Source organism: Astatotilapia calliptera, chromosome 10, assembly GCF_964374335.1.
Source record: "Astatotilapia calliptera chromosome 10, fAstCal68.1, whole genome shotgun sequence".
In the NCBI taxonomy this organism is placed as follows: domain Eukaryota; kingdom Metazoa; phylum Chordata; class Actinopteri; order Cichliformes; family Cichlidae; genus Astatotilapia; species Astatotilapia calliptera.
This window is the reverse complement of record NC_137431.1, coordinates 672,438-687,443: the sequence shown is the minus strand read 5'-3', so window position 1 is coordinate 687,443 and position 15,006 is coordinate 672,438. Positions and strand designations below refer to the sequence as shown.

Sequence of the window (15,006 nt, the reverse complement as noted above, 5' to 3'; positions counted from 1 at the left end):
CAGAAGAGAAAGCAAACAACAAAGAGCAACATAATAAAAAAAACGGCACCATCACAATAAACTAGCTAGCAGTAGATATCAGTAGATACTAAATATTAAACGATATTGTGCAGCACGCAAGATAGACAGCGCACAATGTGCTTTGAGGCAGCAGCCAAGAAAGCTGTAGTCCGCCTCTGTGAATACCCGTGTGTACACCTGTGTGCATACCTGTGTGGATCAGCATGCTTGCATTCCAAAGGTTTCTCCATGTAACGATCTGCTAGGGAGTGTGGGGAGCCATAGCCCCGTCCACCAGGGTATGAAGCAGGTATGGAGGAGATCCAGGCCCCAGATATCCAGAGGCCCCAGAGTACAAGGACCCGAGGAGGACCACCAAAAGGGGGGGAGGGAACCGTGCCACCCTCCTGGGAAGAGCTGAGTAGAGCCCCAAACGAGAGGTCACCCCGCAGCTACGGAGCAGAGGCCAGAGGGGGTTGCAGTGGCGTGCCCGCGGGCTCTGCCGGCAGCCAGCTGTGCCAGAGACGACCGAGCTTCAGGCCCAGAGGGCAGAGGCCTGAGGGCATCCCACCCCCGGAAGGGGCCCAGCCGGGCCACAGGCGCCAGGCCCCGCCAATCGGCCACCAGGAGTGAGCCTTTTCTGCTTCTTAATTCAGATCAAACTGAGGTTATTGTACTCGGCCCTGAAAAGCTTAGAAATATGGTCTCTAAGCAGATTCTTACTCTGGATGGTATTACCTCGGCCTCCAGTAACACTGTGAGGAACCTTGGAGTCATGTTTGACCAGGACATGTCCTTCAACGCACATATTAAACAAATATGTAAGACTGCTTACTTCCATTTGTGCAACATCTCTAAAGTTAGAAATATCCTGTCTCAGAGTGACGCTGAAAAACTAGTTCATGCATTTATTACTTCCAGGCTGGACGACTGTAATTCATTATTATCAGGATGTCCAAAAAACTCCCTGAAAAGCCTTCAGCTAATCCAAAATGCTGCAGCAAGAGTCCTGACAGGGACTAGAAAGAGAGAGCAGATTTCTCCTGTTTTGGCTTCCTGTTAAATCCAGAATTCAAAATCCTGCTCCTCACATACAAGGTCTTAAATAATCATGCCCCATCTTATCTTAATGACCTTGTAGTACCATATCACCCTATTAGAGCACTTCGCTCTATACTGCAATAGGTGTAGGCTGCACTGGTCACTCCACTTCATTGATATTTATATTTTAAAAAAGTGCAACACTGTAACAACTGCCACAAAAACCAAAAACTTTTGTACTGTTCAGTTTGTACTGCTGCTCATTCCTGTGCAATATCCCATCTGCCCCCCCCTCACATTCCTATTTAAGATTTTCTTTATTTAATCACTAGTGTGTACATATATTTATATATACATACATATATATTTAGTCAGTTAACTGAAAATCTCTTTTTTCTTTTACTATATCTAATTAATATTTTGCTCTTACTATTTTTCTATTTATTTATTATTTTATTTTTTTCTACTGTACCATTCTGCTGAGTGACTGTCTTCTGCTCGCCAAATACATTTCATTGCGATGTTGACCCTGTGCTAACTTGCATATGACAAATAAAACTGAAAACTGAACTGAAACTGCTGGGGGATTCCCATGATGCACTGCGTGTTTCTTCTTCACTCACTATGTGTTAACAGACCTCTCTGCATTGAATCATATCTGTTATTAACCTCTGTCTCTCTTCCACAGCATGTCTCTATCCTGTCTTCCTTCTCTCACCCCAACCAATCACAGCAGATGGCCCCGCCCCTCCCTGAGCCTGGTTCTGCCAGAGGTTTCTTCCTGTTAAAAGGGAGTTTTTCCTTCCCACTGTCGCCAAAGTGCTTGCTCATAGGGGGTCACATGATTGTTGGGTTTTTCTCTGTATCTATTATTGTAGGGTCTACCTTACAATATAAAGCGCTGTTGTTGTGATTTGGCGCTATATAAATAAACTGAATTGAACTGAAATATAATAGTGATGTCCAGTTGACATAAGCGGGTGTCATTACTGCTGACGTGATTAAAATTTTACAGAATTGAGATTCCCCTCCGTGAATCACAACTTTAACGTGGTGGAGGAAAAAGCAGTTCAGAAGACCGTTATCTGAGTCAAATCGAATGTTTGTTTGATGTTTCATGAATGCAGGACGTCAGGAGAGTGGTGCAGTGAGTGTGAGAGATTGTCAAGAGGACAATGATCCTAAACAGTGCAGTTAAAGCATACCTGGAAAAACATACAATGGAACACTGACAGTCCTGGAATGGCCTTCCCAGATCCTGAAGCAGTTACTGAAGCAGTGGGGGATCAAAAAAAACGAACAAAAAGCAGCTAACATCCAAAGAAAAGCTTTGTCAGTGACTTGCTAGACTTTTCAACACATCTTTATCCTCAGGCCTTTCAGGACACTCCAGGGTCCTCCATATGTCGGAACATTTGAAGCTTCCCCTGAAAATCATGATTACAGAAAAAAGGGTCTAACCAGGGAAATGACAAAAAAACGTGTGTGGAAATCTTTATTTTGCTGAAAATAGCAACAGTCCAAATCGCACTGCTCACTGTTTTCATGGAATCATTCTAGTGACGGGTACAAGATTTATTTTGAAAGACAAAATGAATATACATTGTAAGACATTAACATCATTTAGTAGTCCCAGACCAGCACACCAGTCATTACCAATGCAGAGATCTCTGCATGTTTTTTCTGTCTTTGTCACTATTGTATGTTTCTGAACAAGTAACCTGACCAACATAAAAACATCTGGTTAACATGGTCCAGTACACACACACACACACACACACACACACACACACACACACACACACACACAATGAGTCTGTGCTTTATGAATTTGGTCCTAATGTGTTTTGATGACCACCAGATTCTTCAGCATATCAAACGAGTTTCCATCCGGCTCCACTGAGACCACACCCTGCTCCTTGCTGTGCACCTGGAGGAAACCGTTGTGGTCCAGACCCATCACCTGAACCTCTGGGCCGTCCTCACTCCAGAGACGCACCCAGGTTCCACTGAGGTCAGAACAAAGAGAGCAGTTTTTACAGTTTAAATGTGAATGTGGGGTCTAGTAAACTTAATTAAGTTGAACAGTGGTTAAAACCCAACTCCAGAGCCACTTTACTCTTACATGAAAAACAAAACATCATCTGTTTCAGGATTTTATGTGCCATTTTTCTTTTACACAGTTTTGTTCATGTTATGCTTCGTGGGGCGATCGTGGCTCAAGAGTTGGGAGTTCGCCTTGTAATCGGAAGGTTGCCGGTTCGAGCCCCGGCTTGGACAGTCTCGGTTGTTGTGTCCTTGGGCAAGACACTTCACCCGTTGCCTACTGGTGGTGGTCAGAGGGCCCGGTGGCGCCAGTGTCCGGCAGCCTCGCCTCTGTCAGTGCGCCCCAGGGTGGCTGTGGCTACAATGTAGCTGCCATCACCAGTGTGTGAATGGGTGGATGACTGGATATGTGAAGCGCTTTGGGGTCCTTAGGGACTAGTAAAGCGCTATATAAATACAGGCCATTTACCATTTATGTACTTCTGAATGCACAATGGAATATAAATTAGATTTGACTGCATTTTAGTAGCGTTTGAGGATACATGTACATAAAAGATTAAAAGTCTATTAACAGGCGAATCAGAAAAAGAAAGTTAAATATGACTGAATGAGATTTAATCACAAGATAAAGAGAACACATTTAATTACCTCAATTTGTATCCACACAAGAGATTGTTAAATATTATGTAATTTGTAATTAGAGAGATATATGACATTACAGTTTCCCCGTATTAGAGACTGGGTCAGTAAAAGCAAAAATAGGAAGTGGTATCATAAGGATACTTGATTTGAATCCGGTCAGTGCATCTCTACACTGAAAATCGCCCATTAAATCCTTGTTCCCATGTTGCTAAAAGAAAGTGTGTGATTCTAAGTAAAAGTGAAATCTTAGTTCAAAGCATCAAGAGTTGTCTACGTTACACACCTGTGGAGCCATCTCTTGTAGTACGTGGGCAGGACAGACTCTGGGCCTCCTTGCTGGAAGTTGTCAATAAGGGCCTCCAGGCAGTTGACAGTTCTCGCGATGAGCTGGGCACAGCTGAGCGGCTGCAGGCTGCAGTTGTGCTGTAAGTTGTACGACTGGATCAGGTCATTGATGCACACTGTTGGGTTGCTGTTTGTCACATTAAACCCACAGCCTGTAGGGAAGAACACGTTTAAGAGATAATTACAATATTCTGAAATAACCTGGGTTTGTGCACATTCATCCATGCACAGCTCTCGAGGTTCCTCCACAGCGTTTTGATCAGGATCGTGATTTTGACTTTTACTCTGAGTCATTATTGCACCTTGATTTTTTTCCTCTTTAGCCACTATGTTATAGAGTTGCTGCTGTACTTGAGGGATCTTTGTTATGCTAGACAATCCGATTTTGGCAAACTTTAGCTGTCAGACAGATGGCCTCACATCTGACTGCAGAATACTTTGCTGTTTTACAGTTAAATATGATATCTCATGGTGGACTGCAGCAAAAGCCCAAACCATCACCTCCCCACGCTGTGCTAACAGAATTCGTGTTACTATAAAAGGACATTGTTCCAGAAATCTTCTGGTTTATTCAGATGCAAACCCAAGCCATGCTACCAAGTTCATTTTTGAGAAAAGAGGCTTTCCTCCAAACAAGCCAAACAATTTCAGTCCAATCGTACTATCGTGAACTTTAACATTTAACATGCACCAATGAGTGAACACACTGTAAGCAATTTCAGGCCCAAGGTGAGGACGCAAAAATGTTTAACTGGATAGAATGTGTGATATGTGAATATACAGCAGAAATGTAGGTATAAATTCTGCTGCTTGTTTTCTATGGTCACCAATGTGTACGTTATTTTCATGCCGTTTTATTCAACAGATTATAATTTCTTTGCAAAAACAAATTCCTTAAAGCAGAGATGAGAATACAACAGAGCTGTATCGAACACCACTGATCTGCAGTGACTTTGGTGCAGAAATGAGGGGGTCATTCAGGCATTGTTTATAAAAGATGAACTCCAAGAAGCTAGAATAGTGGTGTTTTGGTACAATAGTAGCAAAGGGCCAGCATACCAATGTTTTCCCTGATAAAACCTTACTGTCCGTTCTGCTAGGATTGTAACATTTTATTCTTTAACTGACTTTGCATTGTGTCAGCTGTGACAACCGGGGATGCCCCATCCTCTGCAAAAAAACAAAACAAGGATGTGCACAGTGTGTACTGGGTAGCTAGTGTAAACTCCTTGCAGTGTCGAACAAATAAATCAACCAAGCTGTGAGGACCAAAGAAACCACATAAACAGGAATGGTTATTTCCAGCCAAACCAGTTTGAAAATGATCGGCAAAGACCATAAGAGACACACACACACACACAGCAGGGAAGTAAGCGAAGAAATGAAAGAAAAAGCAACAGAAAGGTGGAGAAGGGAACTCTGAAGAAAAAGGAGCGCGGCCAGACTCTACCTGCTTTGCTCACAACGCCGCCCCCTTGTGCTGATGCTGGGGGCAGTACCCCCACTGTTCCAAGTAAAGACTGGCGTCCTGGATCTAGATGAGGCTTCGGATCAGAAGGCAAATGCTACACTTCACAGGGAAGTGACAGAAATGGCAGACACAGGGGTAAAGGTGGTAATTCAATCCACTTGGCAGGTGAATGAACTGAAGCAGGCCATTGCTGAGCTTACCTTGAAACAAGAAGGATCACTTAGCACCGGGAGTTCACAAGCCCCCTCGGACTGCACACCAAAAAGATTATCCACGAAGCACAAACCAGTGCCAGCACGCCCTCCATGCCATCGACAGGCTGCATATTAAGGGTCAGCCCTACAGGAGGACTCAGATTGGAGGACGAGATCCAAGACAAGTGGAAAATTGGAGGAGGATCCACACGACTTGAAGGAAACAACCAACAACCCAGATTCAGGGTACACTAGTGGGAGACTTCACAGGGGTATTCACTCCTCCACCAATGAGTGGTGCAGAGGGGTCCCAGCTCACATTTGAGAGATCTCCACCCCAGACTCGTAGGATGTGACCGAGAGGTCAAGGCGGGGAATCAATACCAATAACCCAACTGCCACTACGAGTAGTAGATGGAAGAGGCCTGCTGTATGTTCCCCAAAGAGACATTGAGGCCTACCTTCCAAATTTCCCCCAGTGGGAGGAGGAGCCTCAGACCACCCTAGAGGGAGAGACGATGGGAGACACCTACGGAGGTGGAGACCTGAGGGCCCTGCTGAGTAAGTTGGAGGGGAGAGACACCACACATTAACTACTAAAGGAAGCCAGCATCGGGTCATGAGAAGGATACGCTATACTATTCAACCTGTAATGGGATCACCTGTGGGAGTTCTAAGGAAGGAATGCCCAATTGACAGACTATCGGAGACATAAAAAAGGAAATAACACAAAGGGATGCTGGAGTGCTTAAAATGGGCTGCCACCCTGTAGGAAAGGCATACAGGTGCACAACATAACTCCAATAATGCAATCCAGGCAGTCTGTAGTGTGTGAAGGTCCTCTCTAATGCCAAATCAGGCACAACAGGGCCTCAGGAGCCTTATCCCTCTTTTCCAAACCCATTCACAGGCAGAGGAGCAGGAGTGTCCAACCAGAGACAGTATGAAGGAGCGCCAAGGCCAAGGTTCCCCAATCAGATGCCATTCTAGATCTATGAATAAATCTTCTTTTTTTTGGTACCGGTACTAGTTTTATTTTGTTGTATTTATCCGCGACACCTTAAAGGCCGGTCTGTGAAAATATTGTCGGGCATAAACCGGTCCGTGGCGCAAAAAAGGTTGGGGACCGATGAACTAGGTCACGGGCTGTCACACATGCAATGAGCACAACCCAAGGGCGCCCTACAAATGCCCAGTGGTAAGGTTTCCAGTCTCAGAGGCTCCACTTCAAGATATCACAATTGACTTCACTGATGTGGGAGTGGGTCAGGTACTTTCTGGTGATGGTGGAAAAGTTCACAAGCTGGGTGGAAGCAGTATCATGCAAAAATGAATCAGCACAGACTGTAGTGAAGTGGCTGAAAAACAAGTTAATACCCTGGTCTGGGGTCCCGAGGAGCATATGCTCTGATGATGCCTCGTATTTCTCAAATAAAGAACTGGCAGGGGTAGAAAAGGCTCGAGGTATAACACAGTTTCAGGGCCGTTTGCTATCCTGCCTCACAAAGGCTGGTGGAAAGGGCAAATAAGACTCTGAAGAGAAAGATTCTTGATTTCTCTTATGGAACTAGACTGATGTGGGTGGACTCTCTCCCCATTGCTCTCATGTCAATGAGAACCTCCCTGCCCTGGCCCACCATGAGAGGGAGGTCATATGCCCTCTCTGGATGTCTGGCAGGTGAGTCGTGATGAACATACGACAGCGTTGACTAAACTGACCAGAGTTTTGTCTAAGCAGGTGCAGCTGGCTGAGCCCGAGGCAACTCCAAATGAGCAGTAAAGGTTGGTGAGTGGGCATGGGTGAAAGTTCACAAGAGAAAGTGGCTTGAACCCAGGACTGGACCTATGAGGTGATTCAATGTAGAACCCATGCAGTCCAGGTAAAGCTGGAGCTAATTGGTACCACCTGACACACTGTGTACCTGCACAACCACCCTAGCGAACTTTGGGCGAGGTGAGGACTAATCTGGCAGAAACCGAACCGGCGACAGACAGCCGACAGAAACGCGTAAACCCCTGCATGTCCTTGTTAGTATAAATAGCGTGCTTTCTAGCTATTCCACTTTCCTGTGATTGTTGTTGTATTCCATGAGCTGGACGGCTATCGGATAGGTTGATCGTAGCTGTTTTGTCTAAGGAGAAGAACTCTACATCATAACAGTTGCCATTGTTCCGAGTGGAGGAGGAGTCAGAGGGTGACGAGGAAGAGTAGGTGTAACAGGAGGGAGTAAAGGCCTCTGAGGGCAAAAGCAAGTGTAGTGTTGAAGGTTTGAAGCTCCAGGGCACCACAGATGCCCTGGAAAATGGAAAGGGGAAGACAATGTGTGAGATAAAGGTTTACACCTTAACAGGTGTAAGAGGAGGGACTATTTGGTGTTATAGTGAACAGCTTAAGAATTTAGATGTCTAGACAGTGTTTAGTTAGAAATGGCGACAGTGAAGAAGCTTCAAGGTGAAGGGACACAAAGTCCTATGATAAGGTGGGTCATCGGGACGGCGTGAGACAAAAACAGTATCCAGTATCTCAGCCAGGGTGGCCTTCATGCTAACTAAGATGTGAGAAGTGATTAGGTGAAAGGTGAGAGAACAGGGAAAAACATCTAGTACCCGTGTAGCAGAGTAGGGGCCTTCCCTTTTAGGTGCTGCTCTTCAGGATTGCTGAGAGGCTGGGACCACCTCGGGGCGCCAACGAAGGCAGAATAAATGTACACTAGGATTTCTCCTCATCGGTTTTAACCAATCAGACGCCCATTCTCATATAAAACTTTGTATACTGCTACATTAAGGTACTCTCTTATGTTAACAAGTTTAAAATGAGCATGTTAGTTTAGCCATGTGAGGAACGGCTTCATGTTGATATGAGTGAAATGTGTCCGTTGAACCGTGCAGATTGTCACCTATGAGCAGATGAAAAGTTGATCCCAGTACTGTGGAAGTCACCAGCACTCCTCCGAGCTTCATCAGGTTACCGTAGTAGATGTCATTGGGCCACTTCACCCTCAGATCTATGTCCTACAGGAGGTTAAACGTCATCTATCTTACATGTACTTTAATACCAACACAATGATCTTTATTATACTTCAAAATGTGTGAAAATAGTCTAATAACATTTCCATGTGATTAACAAGGTTATGGTACCAAGTAATTGCATGTTAATGACCATGCTTGGATATGTTAATTTCCATTATGAGGTAAATACTAGGCTGTCTTCATGCATGCTCTCCCAAAAGGTTGATTCTGTCCATCTGGATGTTTTCAGTGGGAGAAATGTTTCATCATCAGGTGACGTCTTCAGTCTCAGCTGACTGCAGGTTTCCAACCTTATAAACAGGACATTTGCACAAGGACTGAAACTAGCACCACTGAAGGAACGATGGGCTGGGAGGTCAGTTCCTTGATCAACCTACGCATACGGATCAGTATTTAAGGTTTGACTCCACATCCACTGGAGCACAAACTGGGTGTCATCAGGACGCTACAACTGCTGCGTAAGTGAAAACCCGTAGTGATCCCGTACATGTCAGGAGTATCGGAACAGCTGAGACACATTTCTTCCAAACACCGACACAAACAGAGTAACATAGTGTACGCTGTTAAGTGCAGGAGGATTGCCAGGATTTATACATCGGGGAAACCAAACAACCTCTGGCTAAGAGGACGCCACAACACAGAAGAGCCACCTCGTCAGGCCAGGACTCTGCAGCCTGTTTACAGCTACAGGCCAGTGGACACTCTTTCAATGATGAGGATGTAACATCCTGGACAGGGAGGAACGCTGGTTTGAGGGCGGAGTCAAGGAGGCCATTTATGAGAAAAGGGAAAGACCATCTCTGAATGGAAGAGGGGGCCTAAGGGTAGGGCTGCTCGATTATGGCAAAAATGATAATCACGATTATTTTCACTGAAATTGAGATCACGATTATTTGACGATATTTATTTAACCCTTTAAGACCTACTATAGAACCAAGTCCACCAGAGCTTATATATATATTTTTTTTGTACATGCTGTAGTGCCATTTGTGGGAGCATTTCAAGTTGCTATACATCAATACAACTGTTATACACCTTTCTCACTCACTATGTATTAATAGACCTCTCTGCATTGAATCATATCTGTTATTAACCTCTGTCTCTCTTCCACAGCATGTCTTTATCCTGTCTTCCTTCTCTCACCCCAACCGGTCGCAGCAGATGGCCGCCCCTCCCTGAGCCTGGTTCTGCCGGAGGTTTCTTCCTGTTAAAAGGGAGTTTTTCCTTCCCACTGTCGCCAAAGTGCTTGCTCATAGGGGGTCATATGATTGTTGGGTTTTTCTCTGTATCTATGAAGCGCCTTGAGGCGACTTTTGTTGTGATTTGGCGCTATATAAATAAAATTGAATTGAATTGAAGTTATAGCCCATATTTTAATAATATGTATGCATTAAGTCCATAGTAATTACATTAATTGCAAAAAAGTGCAATAAACTACAAAAAAAATTGAAAATCGTTTTTGTTTTTACATATATTTCTACTTGGAGAAGTTTAAGAGGTTTATCCCTCAAAACTTTAAATACAATAAAGTTGCAAAAAATAATTTCCCACCACAGGAAATTTATTTTGAGTGTCTTCATAGTTTTATTTTGGAGATACAGCAATTTTTATATACTGCAGGAAAAACAAAACAATCCTATGATGCAAATTTGCAAAGAAAACAGCATGTGCATCATTTCACTGTGGGAAGTGTTACGAACAGCTGATAGGAACGGCAAAGCGTGTTTCTGGAATATTATGTTTTTGTTCCTGCAAGTGCTTTTTATGCAATTTTTTCAAAGCTATATGTGGAACGAAACCGTGACCGAGGACAAGCTGATGGCATCAGATGTAAGTACAACTCCTCCGGTTTCATATGCAAAACAAATTATTGCGCTAGCTTACACGGTTCAGGTTCTACAGGGATTTAACAGTAGTTACGCAAAACGGAGCGTGCTGCTCTGACCGGCTTTAAAGGGCTAACAATGACTTTAAAAAAATAATATAACATAGTGTGCAACACCACTGAAGTTTTTTTTTTTAAACTCTATTTTCAACCAACGGCAGTCACTCTCCAAATAACTCCTGCTTAGCTTTCCGAGCTTCCCTCGGGTCCTCTTAATCAGCGGTCTCCAACCTTTTTTGCGCCACGGACGGTTTATGCCCGACAATATTTTCACGGACCGGCCTTTAAGGTGTCGCGGATAAATGAGGGAGGGGCTAATAATCGGCTCAGTCATTTTTAATGATCGTTGAAAGCCCAGATCGTAATCGTGATTAAAATTCGATTAATTGAGCAGCCCTACCTAAGGGTACATCTGTCACCATCTTACATGCTGTGATTGCAGTCATTGCCCAACTCTCTGTGAATGGGACTCATGGGCTTTGATCAGTGGTTGTTGATCAATGTCCATGATAATTTGCATATTAATGATCAATCACAGTTCATTCAGTGGTGCTGGTTTCAGTCATTATGCAAATGTCCTGTTTATAAGATTGGAAACCTGCAGTCAGCTGAGACTGAAGACGTCACCTGGATGATGATGAAATGTTTCTCCCACTGAAAACGTCCTGATGAACAGAATCAACTTTTGGGTAAATACTAGGCTAATGATGGGGGAACAAACACAGGGCATATGAGGAAAAACCTAAAAGAATGAATAAAATAAAACTTACAGTAAGGGCACAATCATCTTTTAGAACAATAGAAGAACATCTAAGCAGGAAAAAGGCCGTAACGCTGCAGTGCTTCGAATAAAATGCTTTTAATACAGTGACATTAACTGGTAGTAATGCTGTAATAAGAACATGGACTGCTAAACAGTTGGATGTCTTAATGTTATTATGGAGATATTGGGATACCTGATATCCAGGAAGTGAGCAAACAGCCTCCACTACAGCAAGAGCAACCAGGTGCTGCAGGAAGGGAATCCTCTGTCCGAGCTTGGAGTTCAGCTCAATCTGGACATTCAGAGTGAACATGGCACAACCCAGAGGGCTGAGCCAGGCATTCCTTCCCCGACCTACAGCACAAAGCACAAGCAGCAAGTTTTACCAAACACCTAAAGCATACTGTGAAATAGACTACCAGTCAGAAGTTTGGACACACCTTCTCATTTAATGTTTTTCTTTAGTTTCACACTGTTTACATCGTAGATTCTCACTGAAGGCATCATGAATGAACACATATGTAATTATGCAGTAATGAACAAGTGTGAAATAACTCTCAAAGCCAGCCTTTGCTTTGATTACTGCTTTGCTCACTCTTGGCGTTCTCTCCATGAGGTCGTCGCCTGAAATGGTTTCCAACGGTCTTGGAGTTCCCAGAGATGCTGAGCACCTGTTGGCCTTTTTGCCTTCACTCTGCGCTCCATCTCATCCCAAACCATCTCCACTGGGTTTAGGTCAGGTGACTGTGGAGGCCAGGCCATCTGGCACAGACATCACTCTCCTTCATGGTCAAACAGCCCTCACACAGCCTGGAGGTGTGTTTGGGCTCATTGTCCTGTCCTGGCATGTGGCTGCAGGATGCTGTGGTAGCCATGCTGGTTCAGTTTGCCTTCAATGATGCTTTTCCTTAGTCGTGGTTTCTTAGCAGCTGTTTGACCATAAAGGCCTGATTCACACAGTCTCCACTGAACATGTAGAGATGTGTCTGCTGCTGCTCTGTGTGGCATCTATCTGAGCTCTGATCTGAGCTGCTGCTTGTGATTGTGATTCCTGAGGCTGGTGACTCGGATGAATGTATCCTCAGCAGCAGAGGAGACTCTTGGTCTTCCTTTCCTGGGCCGATCCTCATGTGAGACAGTTTCATCGTAGTCTTGATGGTTTTGCGACTCCACTTGGGGACACATTCAAAGTTTTAGCAGTTTTCCGACTGACTGACCTCCAGCTCTTAAAGTAATGATGGACTGTTGTTTCTCTTTACTTAGCTGATTGGTTCTTGCCATAATATGAATTCTAGCAGTTGTCAAATAGGCCTGTCAGCTGTGCACCAACCTGACTGCTGCACAACACAACAGATGGTCCCAACGTCATTAAGAACAAAGCAAAGGGTTACTTTAAATGTCTTATATTTTAGATTCCTCAGAGTTATTTATACATTTTCTCTTTGCTGCATTATTCTATATATCTAGCTTCATGTATTTGATGTCTTCAGTTTGTATCTACAATGTGGAAGCAGTAAAAATAAAGAAAAACCATTAAATAAGAGGGTGTGTCCAAATGTTGGACTGGTAGTCTACGTACAAAATGAAAATAAAAAAATGAATGCACTGACCTCTTCCCTGGCTTTGTTGAGTAGCTACTACTAGTAAACCCATGTCTCTTGGTAAGTGTACAGTCAGCCTGAGGAGAGACAGAAATGTGTCAAAGTGTCTCTGCGGGACATGTTTCAAAAATTCTCTTATGAAGTGAGACACACAGAGCAGCGAGTTCCAACGTGTTTATTTTACTCGCAAGGAAGCAAAAGTAACACAGTGAACGTCTAACGAATGCAACTGCTCACCGGGGCAAACCTGGTGTTTCATCTATACACTTCTGTCACGGCCAGGGGATCAGCAGGCCGCTGACTAGTAGCGGTCTCTTTCTCTCTCTCGCCAGGGCGGAACTCATGGCGGGTTCACGCCCTCGGCCCACGCCCCTCTGAAGAGGAAACACCTGGGCCTCATCAGTGCAGCCAGCATTTAAGCCAGGGAGTGGCTTCTACTCATCGCTGGATCGTTGTGTGTGACTCGCGTCAGTGCAGCCCGGCTCTGAGCAAGTTCTCTTTCGTTTCCCTGCGCAAAACCTCTAACGCGTGTTTCCTTCTGTACATAGATCCCCTGGACCCGACCCTGCATTCCCCGAGTGGATTCCTGTTTTTTGTGAGTGTTTGGAGAGAGACTGGTCACGATAGGAGAGAGTCAGAAGAGGAGCAAGTGTCTTTTCCCTACCTGGATTTCCCCGGAGCCTTTTCCCTGTCACCGCTTTGTATATAGCACTACCCCTGTACTATTTGTATATACACCTGGTGGAACAGTAATAAATACCAACTGTGCCTCTGAGTCCTGCGTGTGAGTCCTCAAGCAAACCATGACACTTCCAGTGTTATCCTGGGAACAGATGTGTGTGACGCTCTTACAGAGAAACTTGGTGTGTTTGTACTGATTCCAACTGCTTTGGATAAAACACAGCAGAGGAGCCACAGCAGGCCCGTGCACAGAGACGCGTTTCTTCAGCTTACTGTAAAGCGTGTTGTATAGCTGTAATCATTTTCTATAAGACCATCGGTGAAAGTGATATTCTGTGTCACACTAATGATGAATTCTCTTAATTCAGTCTCTCTACTAAATCCAACAATCTCACTAAATGTGTTTATTTTTCCCAACCTGGCCACTCCAAACTGAGATCCAGGACAGTGACCAAGAAGAATCCAATAACGTAAGTTAACTAATCATTTATATCAGCGGTCCCCAACCTTTTTTGTGCCACAGACCGGTTTATGTCTGACAATATTTTCATGGACTGGTCTTTAAGGTTTCGCGGATACATACAAGGAAAAAAAAAACCAGCACCGGTACCAAAAACAAAGAAGATTTATTCATAACACATAGGAAAGGACCCAAAGAAACCAAGTTAACGATAAAAATGATAAAAAATAACGATAAAAACCAATAAAATCCCTGAAAACCATAAATTTCACACCCGAGTGTCAACTCTCGCAGCCCGGTACCAAATGACTCACGGAACGGTCCATAGCCCGGGGGTTGGGGACCGCTGATTTATATGATGAAGGAATGATGCAAAATGGGATGAGTCGGACTACAGAGATGAGGTCAACAGACTGACTGAGACTGACTGAGTGGTGTTCAGTTAACAACCTCCAACTGAACACCACGAAAACTAAAGAACTTATCTTGGACTTCAGGAAGGGCAGAGCAGACCCGGCCCCACTTTACATTCACGGGAACTGTGTGGAGAGGGTACACTCCATGAGGTTTCTGGGCGTGCAGATATCTGATGACCTCTCCTGGACTGCAAATACCACGGCGGTGGTTAAAAAGGCCCAGCAGCGTCTCCACTTTCTGAGAGTGCTCAGGAGGAACAACCTGGAGGAGAGGCTGCTGGTGACATTTTACAGAGCCACCATAGAGAGCATCCTAACGTACGGCATAACAACATGGTATGCAGGGTGCTCAGCTGCGGACAGGAAAGTACTGCAGAGGGTCATCAACACAGCCCAGAAGATCACTGGCTGCTCTCTGCCCAGCCTGGAGG

The 15,006-nt window shown here is 44.5% G+C and overlaps 1 protein-coding gene across 2 annotated transcripts in view; it reads right to left on the bottom strand.

The window, feature by feature from the left end:
• Positions 1–2,523: 2,523 nt before the first annotated feature.
• Positions 2,524–15,006, bottom strand: part of hlcs (holocarboxylase synthetase (biotin-(proprionyl-CoA-carboxylase (ATP-hydrolysing)) ligase)) — a 51,104-nt gene continuing 38,621 nt past the window's right edge. For both annotated transcript variants that reach the window (XM_026181405.2, XM_026181404.2), the window contains 5 exons: positions 13,028–13,095; positions 11,611–11,771; positions 8,637–8,751; positions 4,013–4,226; positions 2,524–3,050 (listed from right to left, as the gene is read on the bottom strand). In XM_026181405.2, the coding sequence (XP_026037190.2) occupies positions 2,879–3,050; positions 4,013–4,226; positions 8,637–8,751; positions 11,611–11,771; positions 13,028–13,095 (730 nt within the window). In that variant the 3' untranslated portion in view covers positions 2,524–2,878. The remainder of the gene's footprint in view (positions 3,051–4,012; positions 4,227–8,636; positions 8,752–11,610; positions 11,772–13,027; positions 13,096–15,006) is intronic.